At 34.9% G+C, this 19,685-nt stretch overlaps 1 protein-coding gene and 1 non-coding gene across 6 annotated transcripts in view; one reads left to right on the top strand and one right to left on the bottom strand.

Annotated features, from left to right (window-relative positions):
- Positions 1–19,685, bottom strand: part of EFCAB7 (EF-hand calcium binding domain 7) — a 47,985-nt gene that overhangs the window by 24,708 nt on the left and 3,592 nt on the right. For 3 of the 5 annotated variants that reach the window (XM_033225129.1, XM_033225131.1, XM_033225128.1), the window contains exons 3-7: positions 14,170–14,381; positions 13,446–13,532; positions 12,530–12,725; positions 11,962–12,083; positions 6,935–7,048 (exon numbers count right to left, since the gene is read on the bottom strand). In XM_033225129.1, coding sequence (XP_033081020.1) covers positions 6,935–7,048; positions 11,962–12,083; positions 12,530–12,725; positions 13,446–13,532; positions 14,170–14,381 — 731 coding nt within the window. The remainder of the gene's footprint in view (positions 1–6,934; positions 7,049–11,961; positions 12,084–12,529; positions 12,726–13,445; positions 13,533–14,169; positions 14,382–19,685) is intronic. The other 2 variants (XM_033225132.1, XM_033225133.1) reach the window with 2 other exon arrangements.
- On the top strand, positions 9,421–9,481 carry LOC117094023. The gene has a single exon (XR_004441357.1). It is a non-coding gene; the product is annotated as a U7 small nuclear RNA (small nuclear RNA).

The following is a 19,685-nucleotide window of genomic DNA, read 5'->3' as shown; positions in this document are numbered from 1 at the left end:
TGGGAGGCCAAGGTGGGCGGATCGCCTGAGGTCAGGAGGTCGAGACCAGACTGAACATGCAGAAACCCCATCTCTACTAAAAATACAAAATTAGCCGGGCGTGGTGGCACATGCCTGTAACCCCAGCTACTCAGGAGGCTGAGGCAGGAGAATCACGTGAACCTGGGAGGCAGACGTTGCAGTGAGCCGAGATTGCGCCATTGTACTCCAGCTTGGGCAACAAAAGCGAAACTCCGTCTCAAAAAAATCCAATTATAATTGGCAGTAATATATGGTTAACACAAAAAGATAATTATACATGCAAAAGAATTGACTATTATCCAAGTTACTAAAATAGTGCCTTACACATTGGCCCAACAAATGTTTACTGTCTAACTGATTGGGGTGGGGGGACTGATGTAAACTGAGTGTGCAACTGATGAACTATATATTATGAAGAATAGATAGCATTTCAATAATGAAAAGTTAGGAAAAGACATAAGGTAAAGAAGAGTAAGAAAAATGAAATTGGCTGGGTGCAGTGGCTCACATCTGTAATCCCAGCACTTTGGAAGGCTGAGGTGGGCAGATCATGAGGTCAGGAGTTCAAGACCAGCCTGGCCAACATGGGGAGAAACCCTGTCTCTACTAAAAATACAAAAGTTAGTTGGGCATGATGCTGGGTGCATGTAATTCCAGCTACTCGGGAGGCTGAGGCAGGAGAATCACTTGAACCGGGGAGGCGGAGGTTGCAGTGAGCTGAGATCACGCCATTGCACTCCAGCATGGGCAACAGGACAAGACTTCATTTCAAAAAGAAAAAAAAAGAAAAAGAAAAAGAAAAATGAAGTATTGAAGAAAAGTAATAAATAAATATGTTGCTGTAATAGAGAGAGATTAGTGCTAGGAGCATGTTAAGAAGGAAGAATTAAGGATTGCTAAAACAAATATATTGAAAGAAAAAATGACTTTAAATGTAAAAGCAGCCGGGCGCGGTGGCTCAAGCCTGTAATCCCAGCACATTGGGAGGCCGAGACGGGTGGATCACGAGGTCAGGAGATAGAGACCATCCTGGCTAACACCGTGAAACCCCGTCTCTACTAAAAAATACAAAAAACTAGCCGGGCGAGGTGACGGGCGCCTGTAGTCCCAGCTACTCGGGAGGCTGAGGCAGGAGAATGGCGTAAACCCGGGAGGCGGAGCTTGCAGTGAGCTGAGATCTGGCCACTGCACTCCAGCCTGGGCGATAGAGCAAGACTCCGTCTCAAAAAAAAAAAAAAAAAAAAATGTAAAAGCAAAATAATTGTTTCAAGTGTAGGTAACTAGAAGCATGCTGAATAAAATTTCACAGCTGGCCGGGGGCGGTGGCTCACACCTGTAATCCCAGCACTTTGGGAGGCCGAGGCGGGCGGATCATGAGGTCAGGAGTTCAAGACCAGCCTGGACAACATGGTGAAACCCTGTCTTCACTAAAATACAAAAATTAACCGGGCATAGTGGCAAGCGCCTGTAGTCCCAGCTACTCAGGAGGCTGAGGCAGGAGAATTGCTTGAATCCAGGAGGCAGAGGTTGCAGTGAGCAGAGATCATGCCACTGCACTCCAGCCTGGATGACAGAGGGAGACTCTGTCTCAAAAAAAAAAAAAAAAAAGGTTCACAACAGAACAATGCTGATGAATGTCAAGTATCACTTTTGAGAAAGACTTTTCTATATTGGCTTTACCATTTCTTGGTCTAGCCAAATTCCTTCTTGTCTGAATTAATATATGGGATCTCATAACTAGAAATGAGTAAAACCTGGCCAGCCACAGTGGCTCACACCTGTAACCCCAACACTTTGGGAGGCTGAGGCGGGTGGATCACTGGAAGTCAGAAGTTCAAGCCAACACTTTGGGAGGCCGAGGCGGGTGGATCACTGGAAGTCAGAAGTTCAAGACCAGACTGGCTAATATTGGCGAAACCCTGTCTTTACTAAAAATACAAAAATAGTCAGGCGTGGTGGTGCACACCTGTAATCCCAGCTACACCGAAGCTGAGGCAGGAGAATCACTTGAACCCAGGAGATTGAGCTTGCGGTGAGCCGAGATCGTGCCACTACACTCCATCCAGCCTGAGAGACAGAGCAAGACTCTGTCTCAAAAAAGAAAAGAATAAAACTTGAAAATGCTTGGACACAAAGTAGAAGATTCTTTACTGAAGTTACAAGAAATTGTGTCATTACCATAGCTATGTGCAAAAATGCTTTTCACTTTATTATTGGTAGGCTTGCCTGCCTGAAATGTAAGTAAGAATATTTAGATAATCAGTTCAAGGCTTTAATAATATTGATAACTACTGAAAAGGTGTATGCTAGCTCTATAACAATAACATCATAAATGTTTTCTAATTCATTATAGAAAGATTTGTTATGGCACTGCAAAGGCAAAAATAATTTACATTGAGATCAGTTTCATGTCATGCTCACATTTTTAAAAGAAGGCTAAATTATCCTAACATACTTACATCTCATTTTTCTATTTTATGTCATAATTATTTTTATATTTTATATTTTGATACATTTCAAGTAACACATTTAAAAATTTAAAAATCTCTATAATTCTAACGCCCTACTTAGATTTTCATGTAATCCTTTCTAATACAGACCTTACGCAGAAACCTATTTTCTACATTTTAATAAACACCGCTTTACGTTCTGCTTTTAAAATTTAATTTCATATCCAAAATATTTTGCTGTTGAAAAACAATAAAGCTAGAGGACTCATACTTTCTGATTTCAAAACTTACTACAAAGATACAGTAATCAAAATGGTGTGGTACTAGCATGAAAACAGACATATAGAACAGTAGAATGGATAGCCCAGAAATAAATCCTTGCATATATGGTCAAATGATTTTCAACAAGGGTGCCAAGATCATTCAATGACGGCAAGGACAGTCTTTTCAACAAATGAGGCTGAGGAAACTGAATATCCATCTGCAAAAGAATAAATTTGGGCTATTATCTTACGCAATACATAAAAATTAACTCAAAATAAACTGAAGACCTAAACATGCTAAAATTATAAAACTCTGAGAAGAAAACATAGGGGGAAAGCTGACGCTGGATCTGGCAATGGTTTCTTGGATATGACAACAAAAGCACAAGCAACAATCAGATTGGAATTCATCAAAATTAAAAACTTTTGTGCATCAAAGGACACTACCAACAGAATGAAAAGGCAATTCACGAAATGGGAGAAATTATTTGCAAATCACATATCCAAAAAGGGATTAATATCTAGAGCATATAAAGAACTCCTACAATTCAACAACAACAAAACAAACCACCAGATTTTTAAATGGGCAAAGGAATCATCAAATGATCAACTCTCTAAAGAAGATATTTAGAAGGCCAATAAGCAAATGAAGAGATGCTCAACATCACTAATCATTAAGGAAAAACAAATCATAACCTAAATGAGATACCACCTCACACCCATTAGGATACCTATTATCAAAAAAACAGAAAATGACAAGTGTTGGTGAGTATGTGGAGAAATTGGAACCCTTGTGCATTGCTGATAGGAACATAAAATGCATAAAATGGTGAAGCCATTGTGAACAATATGGCAATTTCTCAAAAAAGCAAACCTATAATTCTATATGGTCTAGCAATTCCAACTTCTGGATATAGACCCAAAAGAATTAAAAGCAGGGACTCAAACAGATATGTATGCCAATGTTCACAGCATTACTGCTCACAATAGCCAAAAGGGAGAAACAACCCAAATGCCAATTGACAGAAAAATAGATAAACAAAATGTGGTAAATACATACAAGGGAATATTATTCAGTCTTAAAAAGGAATAAAATTCTGGCACATGCTATACATGAATGAGTCTTGAAGAAATTATGCTAAGTGAAATAAGCCAGACACAAAAGAGCAAATATTGTATGATTCCACTTATATGAGGTACCTAGAGTGGTCAAATTCAGAGAGACAGAAAGTAAAATGGTGGTTGCCAGGGTCTGTGGGGAGGGGGACATGGGGAGTTGCTGTTTAATGAATAGAGTTCCAGATGAAAAAGTTCTGGAGATGTATGGTGGTGGTAGTGATGGTTGTACAACAGTGTGAATGTACTTAGTGACACAGAACTGTATACTTAAAAATGAGTAAAATGGTATATTTTATGTTTTGTGTATTTTACCACAAGAAAAACCATTTTGCTATGCAGTATTCAAAATTTCAATTTAAATGGTTCTATGATTAAAAATTGAGTTGGGGCCGGTCATGGTGGCTCACTCCTGGAATCCCAGTACTTTGGGAGGCCAAGGTGGGTGGATTACCTGAGGTCAGGAGTTCGAGACCAGCCTGGCCAACATGGTGAAACCCCATCTCTACTAAAAATACAAAAATTAGCCGCGTGTGGTGATGGGCGCCTGTAATCCCAGCCTCAGGAGGCTGGGGCAGGAAAATTGCTTGAAACTGGGAGGCGGAGGTTGCAGTGAGCTGAGATTGTGCCACTGCATCCAGCCTGGGTAACAGGGCAAAACTCCGTTTCAAAAAAAAAAAAACAAACAAACATTGAGTTGGTATACCATTACTTAGTTAACTATTTCTAAAGTGTTAGACATTTAGGTCATTTCTAATTTCTTATCACAATATTAATAGAATACTTTTTTGTCTAAATGTTTTTCTTCTAATGAATAATTTCCTTGAGAAGAACTTTCAGGCAAAAAAGTATGTATATTTTTAAGGCTATTGACATGTGTTCCCATACTGCTTTATAAAACAGTACTGCCAATTTTACAATACCACCAATGTTATATAATGTAATAATTTTACCATTATTTGGTATTGTTTTATTGTGAAAAAAATTGGGTGATGTGGGATGACTTCATAAGCAAGGTGTGGGTACATAAAGCATTCATTATGGTATTCCATATATTTATATATGCCTCGAGTATTTGATAGTAAAAATGGTATTGTAATAACTTTTGCATTAATTTGAATTTATCTGATTGTTAATACCAAGGTTGAACATTTCCCTCATGTGTTTATTATTTTTGTTTTCTTTTGTATAAATTACCCATTCACCTATTCTCATAACTCTATTGCAGACTTACCATTTTTCTTACATATTTTAATAAATTATTTTGAGTATTTTAGATATTAACCACTCTGTGAGTGTTAATGAATGTATTTTCTCTATTCCTTTTATTTTCATTTTGGTTATTTCTCAATTTATACAAGTTTTCTCTTTTATCTTTATCTTTTCTTTGGAAATTTCCTTTTCAATTGCATTTTAAGATTTTATCATTATAAACTGAACTATACTCAAGCTTTCAGTCAGTCACTAATCAGCTGCACTGTCACACCTTTGGGGTATACAAGATGTGTGTATTTTTAATTCTAAGAAATTAAGATGTGACCTTAGCTTACTGAAATTTATCTTGTTAAGTATATTGCCCATGACAGAAACAAGTCATTATATGTGATATTTCAACAACATCCCTATGAGGCAGTATGGGGTAGATATGAATTAGTCATTTTAATAAACAGAAAAATTGAGGTAGCCAGAGGTTATATGGGTTCAGAGTTTTATAAGGAGTTTGTAGCAATATTAGGTCTAGAGTCCAAGACTTTTGGACTCTGCATTTAGACCATGTTTCTAAAAGAAAATCTACTCAGGGTACCAAATTCAAATTTTTTATTATCTGTGATACAATGAGGTTCAAACTTGGGCTTGTGGCAGAAGCAGAAGTTGAAGTTCAACTTTTTTTTTTTTTGAGATGGTCTCACTCTGTAACCCAGGCTGGAGTGCAGTGGTGCCATCTCGGCCCACTGCCACCTCCACTTCCCAGGTTTAAGTAATTCTCCTACCTCAGCCTCCAGAGTAGCTGGGATTACAGGGGCCTGCCACCATGCCCAGCTAATTTTTTGTATTTTTAGTAGAGACGGGGTTTCACTATGTTGGCCAGGCTGGTCTCGAACTCCTGACCTCAAGTGATCCACCCACCTCGACCTCCCAAAGTGCTGGGATTACAGGCTTGAGCCACTGCGCCTGGGCCAAGTTCAACTATTAACGATGAGTAATGATACACAGGCTTTCATTTAGCTTCCTTGTAAATCTCTTGGATGGGCATATATATGGACTAACAACAGATGCTGGCATTACCTCAGACCCAACTGCCCTTAAAATAATCAACATGACCTTGGATGGTGATGACTGCTAAAGAAATGAAAGAAATGCTATACAGTATTTAGATAATTTACACGTTGAGACAGTTTGAATTATGATTCTGACATTAAATAGAAAACATTTAAATGTTTTCAATCAGTTTTGATTATAGCATCAGATGGAATTTCATCTAATATATTTTATATTTTTTATATTTACCTATTTGGAAAGGTAAAGGATAATACTTTAGAATTACAGACGCTTAAAGGTAGAAGAAATCTAAAAAGCAATCTAGTCCAGACTTCTCTTTTGATAAAGTCTGAAAAATAAAGTGACATATGTGTAAAGCTATAGTTCTCAGTTGACTGCAGAACTAGAACCAAAACATAGGTCTCCTTACTTTCTCTCCAGTGTGTAAGTTATATTCTAAGTTCTGTTCTATTTCACATTTAAATATCTGCAGTGATTTTTAAAGCCAGTTTTTAAAAGAAACTTTGTGAATATGATACTATTACAATAAAGTATGGTAAGGCATTATCATTCAGGATTCCACACATATAAGTATTAAGACAAACTTAATTATTTGGTTTTCTTACTTTAAAAATGTAGCATTTAGTAGCTGCAAAATTTCTTAAATTTGTATTGTAATCATCAGCACAGCAGCCCTACCCCCAGCTTTAAAAAAATGGTTAAATTAAGCTTTTAAAAATAATGTACTTTACCTGGTACACTGGTACCCTACCCCCAGCTTTAAAAAAATGGTTAAATTAAGCTTTTAAAAATAATATACTTTACCTGGTACACTGGTAGTAAACACCATCTGTGCCATTTAGGAAACTCAAAGATGGAAGAATTTTTCCATGTGCTGATGCTACCTCTGGGGCAGTGCCACAGATTAACAGGACATGGCTTTATAAATTTAACAGGGGAACAAGTTAAACATTTTTATTCTAAGTCTTTCCTAAGTTCCATGTCTAGAAAATAATGCTATAATAGAAGAGAATCTGTGAGTGTTTTTGGAAAGGCAGACAAACTACATAGTATAACATTAAACATGGATTAATAAAGCTGGAAAATGGTAGAACAACAGTTATTAAAGACAAATACCACATTATTTATATCAACCAAACTTCAGTGTAATAAACAGATCAATTTGAATTTGAAATAACTCCACTAGGAGAACTTATAGCTCCTACTGTTCAACAGGAAACATTCAACTTAAGATCTGCCAGAGTTATTAAACATACAATGCTTATTCAACTTAAAATTTCATTTCAAGGCTGGGTGCGGTGGTTCATGCCTATAATCCCAGCACTTTGAGAGGCCGAGGTGGGCAGATCACGAGGTCAGGAGTTCGAGATCAGTTGGCCAGAGTTCGAGACCAGTTGGCCAATATGGTGAAACTCTGTCTCTACTAAAACTACAAAAATTAGCCAGGCATGGTGGTGCACACCTGTAGTCCCAGCTACTTGGGAGGCTGAGGCAGGAGAATCGCTTGAACCTGGGAGGCGGAGGTTGCAGTGAGCCCAGATGGTGCCACTGCACTCCAGTCTGTGCAAGAGAGTGAGACTCTGCCTCAAAAAAAAAAAAAGAAAAAAGAAAAAAAATGTCTTTCAAACAAATAGACTTTCAATCATACAAAGCTTTTTCTCTAGGACCTAGACTAAAATGTTATGAACTAAAAGAAAAAATTACTGACAAATTGGCTGGCTCATTCAAATAAATCAATTTGAAAGGATTATAGATTAAGCTGACAGTTTGAGTATTAGGAGAAAAATGAAAGAAGGTTGAGTTTTGAAAATAATTTTAGAATGAGAGTAAGAAATTCCAGGTATGATATAATTTTTTGACATTATAAAGCAGAAATAAAATAATAGCTTGTAATTCTTATATAGGGCATGAGGTGGTGCTGTATTCTACTAATTCGGGTACATTCATATAAGTGCAAACTGAACTGTTATTTCGTTTATTTGTCATATACAAATTTTACTTATTTTCATTCATAATGTATGAGGACATGCTTAAAAGTACAAAACCAAATACTAAAGCCAAAAATTCTAGTTATCAAAACAAATATATCAGTATAGTTACATTTTTCTCGGAACACTGTAGTGAATGAAAATGATTTAACATACAAATTCTGTATTATTAAATTTTTCAGTGAGAAAGAATTATTAAGCAGTAGATCTGCCATAGATTTAGTCAGAGGAGGAACTCATCACTATCATTACCATCACTATTGTTTTTTATAAAGATTTCCTATGTCACATACTTATTAGGAGGCTATTTGCTTTGGGGTATGATAAGACAAGAAAGTAACCGGTTGTTGCATTTTTTGTTATTAAATAATTGTAAACTATACATACTTAAAAAATAAAAACTTAAATAGATAATTTATGAAGGGTAAAATTGATGTGGCCAGAAACCTAACTGACAGGTCGAATTGATCAACATTTTGAAAATGTGAGAAACTTACAAGAAAATTATTATATGGAGCTTTCACAAAAATTAACAGATAATGAACCATTTGGAATTTAAAATGTTTATATTTGTATTGCCATATATAGACATATATATAACATATAAATGGTATACAATATAGATGCTATATGTTTTGACATTATAATATATAGGTTGTACAACATATGTGTGTGATGTGTGTGCATATGTTGTACAATATACATGTATAAAATATAAATGTAGGCATACTCTAAGAATCTGAATATAGGAAGTATTGCATCTCTGGAGTTTACAACTGACAGTTTGGGGCTTACTCTAATTCTAGACTTGACTGGTCTTAGCAAGGAAAGTGAAGCTATTCCTCTCTGAAAGGAAAATTCCTGACATTCCTTTATCATCACAGAATCTAAGTAAATGGATAGAATTCAGAATTTTAAAAAGAATAGTAATATAGTAACTAAGTATGGCCAATAGAAAGTAATATATGTATGGTACCTGTAAGGATCTTATTTTCCTTTTGTAATTCAAGTCCTTTACCAATTGTATGGATTTATGGTTTAAAACATGGCTTACTCTTACCTATCACAACAATTTTCTAGTTTCTGAAAAGTCCCTCATTCTCTGTCCCAATTCCATACTTTTCTGTTCCACATGAAGTTGAGATACCTAAACTTGTTTAAAATAAATGTAAAGTATCTGGAAAATTAATTTAACAATCCTTTCAGTAATTTATTCTGTATATTCACAACCAAGTACTTTTCAGAACGGTTATAAAACCTCAGGAATATATGAAATTTGTGAAATAAAAAAAAGAAAACTTCAAGTATTACAGTTCTTTTAGAATTTGTCTAGCAGGTTCTCTGTTTTTACCAGAAAACCCCCCAAGAGGAAACAAGAATTAAAGAAAAATGTGGCCAGGTGTGGTGGCTCACATCTGTAATCCCAGCACTTTGGGGGGCCAAGGCAGGCAGATCACTTGAGGTCAGGAGCTCGAGATCAGCCTGGCCAACATGGTGAAACCTTGTCTCTACTAAAAACACAAAAATTAGCCAGGCATGGTGGCATGCACCTGTAATCCCAGTTACTTGGGTGGCTGAGGGAGGAGAATCACTCGAACCTGGGAGGCGGAGGTTGCAGTGAGCCAAGATCCCGCCTGCATTCCGGCCTGGGTGACAAAGTGAAACTCTGTCTTAAAAAAATGCATAAATAAACAAAGAAAAGAAAAGAAAAATGTAAACAAAGAACTGAATGCTGCTGAGTAACAAAAGGGTCACTTACTTTAAAAAATAATAATTTCAGCTCAACTAAGAAATAGCAGATAGTAAGCAACAGTGGGCAATACAAGATCAGAAACAGGATATTAAAAGGTAAGATATACACAGCTATCAATTATTTCCAAAAGGCATTACATTTTATATGAAACTCACAGAATTAAAAAGTTGACAGTATGCACTTTTCTTTTAATCATTAAATTATCTTAGTACCTTTTATTTTACCTCACTCCCAATTATCATCCACACCATTCCCTGCTCTTGACTTTGGTACAAAACTTAAGTAGTCTCTTTGTTAAATAATCATTATGACTTACAGACTAATTTTGGCATTTTTCTATTACACCTGCCCCAACCTTATTACATTTAGGTACTATCCTAGGCCAAGTTATCATCAGTTTATATTTGGAAAACTCTATCAGCCTCTTAGATGGTGTCTCTGAGGTCTCTATACATAATACAACAGTAGATTAACTTTTCTTAAACTATACTTTCATCATGGCATTCCCATACAAGCACCTAGTTATTTCTTAGTTCTATAATATTAATACTAGTATTTATTAATGTTCTTTATAATAAATAGTATTAACATTATTAACACTATTATTTATTAATGTCCTTGGCATTGTGCTAAATGCTTTACATATGTTTACGTATGATTTAAATCTTTCCAAAGCACACTAAATATAATTATTCCCTATTTATGGATAAGAAAACTGAAACTCTGAGGGGCTGCTGACTAATTCGCCCAAGGTCAGTTATGAAGTGATAAAGCTAAGATTCAAGCCCAGGTAGATCTCTATCCAAAACTCTAGATCACTAATCTCATCAACATCTAGAACACTGGCACAGAATAGTCATTCAATAAATATTTGTTGAATAAATGAATGAATAAATACTATGCTACACTATCTTGGTATAGTCTTAATAGTCAAACGAAAATTTATATTTTTAAATTCAAGCTTATATTTTACACTAAGCAAAATAACTGGCACACATTACACGCTTAGTGAATATTTGTTGAACTGAACTAAATTTTAAAAATTATATTGGTATGAGCCCAACTAATGACACAGAGACAAAGTCTTACTATAACTTAACATAATCCACATTAATATTTATTTATATCTCTCTTTAGAGTGGCTAAAATTACATTTATTTGTGCTTTTGAATCAGGTAAACCATAATTATGTAACTAACTTAATTTTATTAATAATTAATTTAGTTGCAAAATACAAAAAGGTTCCACTGGTGGAAAATAATATTGTTGGAACACTAAATATTGTGTATGAACATGCTGGACATGCACACCAAATTGCTTAGGGTGTATAGATTCCTAAACAGTCTGAACAAAATTCCCTGGAGATAATGTTTTAAAATTTTAATATAGAACAAATGTCACTGTCTAGCAATTTAAAGATATAAGGGACTTTAGAGTTCAATAACAAATACAGAGTTGTTATTTGAAACAAAAATGTGGCTCTTGAGAACAATCAGTTCAGTTTTCTAACAGCAGTTATAGTATGTGGTCATAACCATTTTTTCCCCTTTTACAGAGGTCTCTAGGTGCACATTTTTAATGTATCCTAGCAGTTTCCAGTTAATGTTTTATATTTCTGTAGCTATTATTTTCTGTTGAAAGAAAACTAGTAAAGGTTGAGTCTAGAAAGGGAAAACAAAGAAAGAAGATCAATATTAACACTCTACAAATATTGACTTAGCAAAGTGACTTTGTTGTCATTCTCTCATAGGACTTGAAATTGAATGAATGATTTATTTATAAGAAACATCTATGGTAAATATTTGTTAAACAAAAAAAAAAATTTGCTTGCCAAAGTATATAACTTGATAATCTACTCATCAAGTTATAAAACTTGAGTGTTACCATTTTCAAACTGAAAAGCTTATAATAATATTCATCATTTTTAATTTAAAAGTATTACACTAGCTTACAGGTAGAAATTCCACAGAAAAACCTCGAATCACTTCATAAACTTTACTGGTTCCCTGTAGACACTGCATAGTTATTAATAAACTTAATGTCAAATTTTTTTCAGAAAAAGTCATCTCTGTTAACTTAAAATACTGTACCTTTATTAAATTTGGCTCAGTTAACTTTGAGTTTTGGTTACCATTAGCCCCCATGGTAATTGTGAAGGAAACAGATGTTTTGAACTTCCTGGTTGCTGACAGTAAAGAACTCCTGGTGTCACCTGCAACAAGTAATGATTATTAGGTCTCACATTATGAAAAGTTGTCAAAAGGAGTTTTTTTCCAAACACAATGCAGTATAAAAGATCTATTGTATTACTTTGACTCTCTTTGTTCTCCCTATTGAAATAAAGTCAGAAGTTTTATATTTATCAGGCTTTAATGGTCCCTAATTTATAGGCTACTAATAAGAATTCTTATTTGGATATGTCACCTTTCAGTCTGAAATTTTAGTTTTAATAAAATATAATGAGCATAGCTAAGTCAAGTTCCATAATAAAATTTTACTTCAACAGATTTTTACAGCTAAGAGAGTCTAGAAACGGTAGCTAACAAAAGTTAGATTCTCATTTGTTTTATCACTGAGAAGCTGAAATGGAAGGAAAAATTTATCTGAATATGACTCTTCATTTCTGATCAAGAAGTTCTTAGTGTTAAAAGTAAATACCTTTATTTGAGAATGTTTCCTGATCGGTTTTTCTTATGATTTTAGGTGATGGTTTTGGTACTGGTGATGGGTCCCTTTCAGGGGACCCTTCAATGTGGTTTCCAAACTGGTGACGCCTCATTTTACTATCAACCTCTAGTTTTTCTAGTGTAGTCTTGAGACATTGCTCGTTGGTTGTCATATATAATTTACAAAACTACGGGAAAAAAAAAAAAAGTCCAGTGGGTAAAACTATTCAATCATACATTGGGGAAGAGGAGAAAGCAAATGCACATTAGTAGGCAAGGAATAGACTGATAGATGGAATATATTTCCTATTGATGGTTACACATTTTATTTTTTTGAATCAGACTGACCAGCCTCAAATGACCTAGTGAAGTGTAGCCGTGATTCAATGAGGAGGTCATACTCTGAGTGAAAATAAAATGTTACACAAGGAGAGGTGATTTATATTACTTTTTTTTACAAGACGTGTAGACTTGAATTTGTTCAAAATAATTTTTATGATTCTTCTACCAGAAAAGGTACATTTCTGAGTAGGGTCTCTATGTTTATGTGTGTATCTGTCTGTGTGTGTGAGCACACATGTTTTTTAACTGGGTTATATTATTTTTAATGTAGTCATCAGATTGCAATTGTGGGACTGGAAAAATTAAATTTCATGTACAATATTTAAGGATATCATTGCCAATATTAAAAAGATGCATCCCTTTAAAAATAATTTTCTGACATGTTAATTAGTTGACATGTTAACTGATTTAATTGCTTCATAATGTATACATATATCAAAACATTACATGTACACTGTAAATATATACAATTTTTATTGGCCAGTTATACCTTAATAAAGCTGGGGAAAAATAAAAACACTTTTCCAACACAGTATGTACATTTACATCAATGTGAGCTTATGTACCTTGATGTAGTCAAATTTGCCATCAGCATTTACATCAGTCAAATTTATTATGGCATTTACTTCTTCTCGAGTCATCTTCTCACCTCTCTGAAAAAAAAAAAAAGGGGGGATTTATTTTAAAGCAACATGATTACTACTTTGTTATTCACAGGGATAGTAGAAGCACATTTTAATCTTTTCCACAGTTTTAAGGTATTGCTTCATTATAAATTATGAGTATTATATATAAAGAAAGAATGAGGCAGCTATATAAATTTCACAATTTTATTAAATTTTGTGAAAGTGTGCTGAATTTCAGTTTACTAAATAGTAACTAAAACCTGAATACTATAGAGTCAGTTATAACTGCTATTGAATTTAGGGGAATGATATTTTCTAAAATTGTACCAAAAAAGAGAATGGATTCCTAATCCCATTTATACTTGGTTTTCCTTTTACTTATCACATATGGAACTATCACTGATTTTCAAAAAGTTCTGGACAGGAACAAATTAAATAGGAGCACAAGGGGTTGGTAACATAAGCTCAATTTTATACTTTATCTTTTATTTACAAAGAACCTTTCATCCAGAAGGATCCCTAAGTACTTTATAAATAACATGTAAGTAATTCATTTCACCTCTCAATGAAATAGTTATTTTTAATGTGGACTTTGGTAGTCAAAGCTAGATTCCAAGCTCTTTCACAAAATATGCATATTACAAAACAGTTTTACTGATCTTACCTTCGTTAGAAATTTATAAAGGTCAGTGTGTAAAATACAGCCATCATCATTTACATCTAATTGCTTAAATGATTTTAGTAGTTCTGCTTTTGAAGTAGGTTTTTCCTTCCTTAAAATTATACAAAAATCATCAAAATTCAGTTTGGCAGTCTGAGGAGTCCAATACTTATTAATGGTCTTTTGGGATGGATTTCTTCCTGCATGCTGAAGAGCTGCCCAACAAAACAAGTATTATTTGTGATTGTAATACTTGGAATTCGTACTTAAGTGCATTTTTTTCTTCAAATCACTATGTATTATGATATTTAAAAAACACTATACATATACCAGTACATTACCTTTGGTGTTGATTTATCTAGTGATACCAAGATAGGCCTGACTTTGGAAAACAAAAATATTGCCAGGCGCAGTGGCTCATGCCTGTAATCCCAGCACTTTGGGAGGCTGAGGCGGATGGATCACAAGGTCAGGAGTTCAAGCCCAGCCTGGCTAAGATGGAGAAACCCCATCTCTACTAAAAATACGAAAAAATTAACTGGGCACAGTGGCAGGTGCCTGTAATCCCAATGACTCAGGAGGCTGAGGCAAGAGAATCGCTTGAACTAGGACGGCGGAGGTTGCAGTGAGCTGAGATTGTGCCACTGTACTCCAGCCTGGGTGACAGAGTGAGACTCCATCTCAAAAGAAAAAAAAAGAAAAGAAAAACAAAAATATGTATGCCACCACCTAAAGATTATTTAATTATTAATGCCAGAATTAAATAGATTTTCCTTATTCTGACAGTTTGGTTCTCAACCTACACGGTTTAAATAACTACCAATATCTGATTATTTAAGAGCTTCTAAAAGCTCTTCTAAAAGCTTCTAAAGGTAATACAAGATTTAAAACAACCATCCATCCACTTAATTGTTTGGGGACAAAAGGATAACACAAAAAGTGTGAATTAGTACTTTTTCTGGCTAAATAAATACCTTAATGACTATTCAGCCATAAACAAGAAGGAAATCCTGTCATTTGCAACAAGATGGATGAACCTGGAGGACAACATGGTAAGTGAAATAAACTAGACACTGAAGACAAATACAGCATATCTCACTTGTGTGGAATCTTAAAAAAAAAAAAAAGTTAATATTATAGAAGTAGAGAACAGACCAGTGGTTACTGGAGACTGGGAAGGGGAACTGTAAGTACTACCTAAGTACTTTGGGGGTAGGGGAGGATGGGGAAAGGTAAGTCAATGGGTACAAAGTTACAATCAAGATAGTGGGAAATAGGTTCTGGTATTCTATTGCACAGTATGGTGACTATAGTTAGCATTAAGGTACTGTATATTACAAAATGGCTAGAAGAGAGGCTTTTGAATGGTCTCACCACAAAGGAAAGATAAATGCATGCAGCGATGGATATACTAACTACCTTGATTTGATCATTATACAACACAGAAATGTATTGAAATGTCAAACTGTACCTCATAAATACATACAATATGTAAATTTAAAAAAACAAATATCTTAATGAAATGAGAAAATCATTTAAGAGTATCAGTGTCAACAGGCATGATATCTAAAATGTTCATCATTGCTAGGTACTAAGCTTTCAAAAACATTAATCATGTTCCAAATGTCAAATATATGCACATAAAGTATCCCTTTGCAGTTATGGCCCTGCTAAAAATCAAGAATGTCAATATATTGTAAGAGAATATTATTATAGAGTTGCTATGGTCAAACTACTCTTCATTTTTAACCACATCCTTCTATCTATGAAGAGCAAAGAAGTACATGTGAGAAAAGCTTTGTATATTTACGTATGTCATATCACACTAAAACACAATCGTTAAAGCAATTACAGATATTTTGAACAGCTGAATAGAAGTAACTTGGTAATCTGCAAATACATCTCTGCATACTGAAATATAACATTTTCTAAAATGAAGCAATGACAAATTTCCTAAGCACCACAGAAGGAATTAACATAATTTTAAAAGACACAATTGTCCTGAATTGTACTGCCAAATTCTATTACAAAATCTTATATTGGATAGTTCCAACTATCTTTATAGGAATTCACAAGATCTCTGTATCACCAATCAGCATCAAAAAACGATAATTTGGATATTCTACAATTTAATGTAATAAGGACCAATAAGTACAAAACAATTTCACTAAAGAAATATCCTCATGGAGATAGAAACCAGATCAGGGTAACAAATACAGATCTAAGTAAGTCAGTTATATTGAACATTATTGTGTACTAGTATAGGCTGATTTTTGTTCATCAATACAAACTTTTTAGTTCCAAAGAAATTTTATAATCTAGGCTGGGCGTGGTGGCTCACACCTGTAATTTGAGTTTACAATTACACTTTGGGAGGCCGAGGTGGTTAGATCACCTGAGGTCAGGAGTTCGAGACCAGCCTGGCCAATATGGTGAAACCCTGTCTCTACTAAAAGTACAAAAATTAGCCAGGCCTGGTGGCATGCGCCTGTAATCCCAGCTACTCGGGAGGCTGAGGCAGGAGAATCGCTTGAACCCAGGAGGTGGAGATTGCAGTGAGCCGACATTGCACCACTGCGCTCCAGCCTGGGTGACAGAGCAAGACTCCATCTCAAAAAAAGAAATTTTATTTTATTATTATTTCTTTACTTTTTTTTGAGATGGAGTTTTGCTCTTGTTGCCCAGGCTGGAGTACAATGGCGTAACCTCGGCTCACTGCAACCTCTGCCTCCCAGGTTCAAGCGATTCTACTACCTCAGCCTCCCAAGTAGCTGGGATTACAGGCATGCACCACCACACCTGGCTAATTTTGTATTTTTAATAGAGATGTGGTTTCTCCATGTTGGTCAGGCTGGTCTCAAACTCCCAACCTCAGGTGATCCACACGTCTCGGCCTGCCAAAGTGCTGGGATTATAGGCATCCCAGCCACCACACCCATCAAGAAATTTTATAATCTAAATAGGAAGTCTACATCTGAGTGTAAAATTGCTATCTATGGCCATAACTTATGGGTAATAACATATTTAAAATCCATAAATAAAATTCTCTTCTCCTCTAGATTATGCCAGTGACTTTCAGAGCTAACAGAAATTGCAGTTGTGGTAACTGCCATCTTCCATACACCTATAAAGGCTTTGTGGAAATTCATTGCATTGGAGATAATATAAATGTTTTTATTTTCACAGTTTTATTTTGGATGTCAACAAAAGTCCTGATTACCACACTGCCCTAGCAACAACATGTAAGTAAGTATTTTGCCTAGTGTGTAAATGAACTATTCCTTAATTCAGCTGTTCACAGAATCAAAGAAATGGCATATGTGTTTTAGGATTCCAATTCCAGCCAACTCCTACCCTTTAAAAGCTGGGAATACAAGTAGATGTAAATGAAGTTGTAATTTTTTTTTGCCTCTAAAATATTTTTATTTTAAAAAGGCTTAGTGTGCAAAGATGTTCATCATATTGCTACACTACTGCTACTAATAATAAAGGAAACAATGTTCAAACAATCAAGGAGTGGTTAACTGAATCATGGTACATATACAGAATGCACTTACACAACTACTAAATTATTTTTATAACAATGAATATCATATAAAATTTTCTGCAAAATTTCTTCCTTATTGTTAAGCCTAAAGTGCCTTTTGTCTAAGGTTCTTTTTTTTAATCTTTAATTTTTGGAGGTACATAGTAGATATATAATATGAGATATTTTGATACAGGTATGCAATAATTACAACACGGTAAATAGGGTATCCATTGCCTCAAGCATTAATCCTTTGTTTCAAACAATCCAATTATACTCTAATTATTTTAAAATGTACACTTAAATTTTTTTTTTACTACTGTCACCCTGTTGTGCTAGCTGATACTAGGTCTTATTCTTTCTATTTTTCTATTTCCAATTTTCTCCCCCCACCCCCACTACCCTTCTCAGCCTCTGGTAAACATCATTTTACTGTCTATCTCCATGAGTTCAGTTGTTTTAATTTTTAGCTCCCATATATAAGAAAGAACATGTGATGTTTGCCTTTCCGTGCCAGGCTTATTTCACTTAACATGATGACCTCCAGTTCTATCCATGTTGCTGCAAATGACAGGATCTCATTCTTTTCTATGGCTGAATGGTACTCCACTGTGTATATGTACCACTTTTTTTTTTTTTTTAATCCATTCATCTGTTGATGAACTCTTACACTGCTTCCAAATTTGGGCTATTGTGAATAGTGCTGTAGTAAACATGGGAGTGCAGATATCTCTTCAATATACTGATTTCCTTTTGGGTATATACCAAGTAGTAGAATTGCTAGATCCTATGGTAGCTGTATTTTTAGTTTTTTGAGAAGCCTCCAAACTGTTCTCCACAGTGGTTGTATTAATTTACATTCCTACCAACAGTGTATGAGGGTTCCCTTTTCTCCACATCCTTGCCAGCATTTGAAGTCCACATGAAAGAAAATTATATTTTCTGTTCAGTTTTGAGAAAAAAGGTGTGTAACTTTTTCTCACAAGTGGTAGCTTAGCATATGCTTGCTGCTATCTTTAGTAACAAAGAAAATACTGTTTTAAAAAATGTACTGGTAATTAGAAAAGAACAACTTTCTCAGAATAAAATTAATTGTGCCAAAACATGTACTCAGTAAGCAGACATACCCATATCTAAGAAACTGATACAATCTATTTCCTACTAACTTTAATCTCTAGGTTTAGAATTAGTTGGATCTAATTAAGTTTGATGATAGTAAAAATATTAGGTAGCTGTAGATGTTTAAATTTTGACACCATGATATGGATCTTTTGCCAGGGTTTACTTTTAAAGTTCTGACATGAGTCTATAATGCCTTTATTATTTATAAATTGACAAAAAAGGAACTTAAAGCTATAGTAATGCTACTGCTCTATCCGGCCTTAAAATGGAAATGCACATGTTATATGTATAAGTGTCAGAAGGATATAGATGAAAGACATAGCAATAAGAAGCAGCTCTGGTTCATGTTACTCCTTTTTAAAAAATAGTTCATCTAAAATCAATTATTACAACGTTAACAGAGTATTCCACCCTAAAACCAAAAGTGTATATAACACTGAAGAGACAAACACTGCATTGTTATCCTCCCAGATAATTTTATAAGATTGATAACGCCTTAGTAATACATACACATTGATTCACAAACTAAATGCCATAGTAGTGGAAGGCATGTTAAACTTTTAAACTTTGCAGATTCCTTCTCTTAGTATATTTTCAAAACAGTAACAACAACAACAACAACAAAATCTCAGATATTTCAGAAAAAATGGCAAATTAGAAGTCATTTTAATTTACTGGCCAGGCGTGGTGGCTCACGCCTGTAATCCCAGCACTTTGGGAGGCCGAGGTGGGCGGATCACCTGAGGTCAGGAGCTGGAGACCAGCCTGGCCAACATGGTGAAACCCCGTCTCTACTAAAAATACAAAAAGTAGCCAGGCATGGTGGCATGCACCTGTAATTCCAGCTACCCAGGAGGCTGAGGCAGGAGAA

Source organism: Trachypithecus francoisi, unplaced genomic scaffold (assembly GCF_009764315.1).
Source record: "Trachypithecus francoisi isolate TF-2019V2 unplaced genomic scaffold, Tfra_2.0 Lachesis_group12, whole genome shotgun sequence".
In the NCBI taxonomy this organism is placed as follows: domain Eukaryota; kingdom Metazoa; phylum Chordata; class Mammalia; order Primates; family Cercopithecidae; genus Trachypithecus; species Trachypithecus francoisi.
Note: the sequence above shows the minus strand (reverse complement) of the source record. Positions and strands in the feature narration are given on the sequence as shown.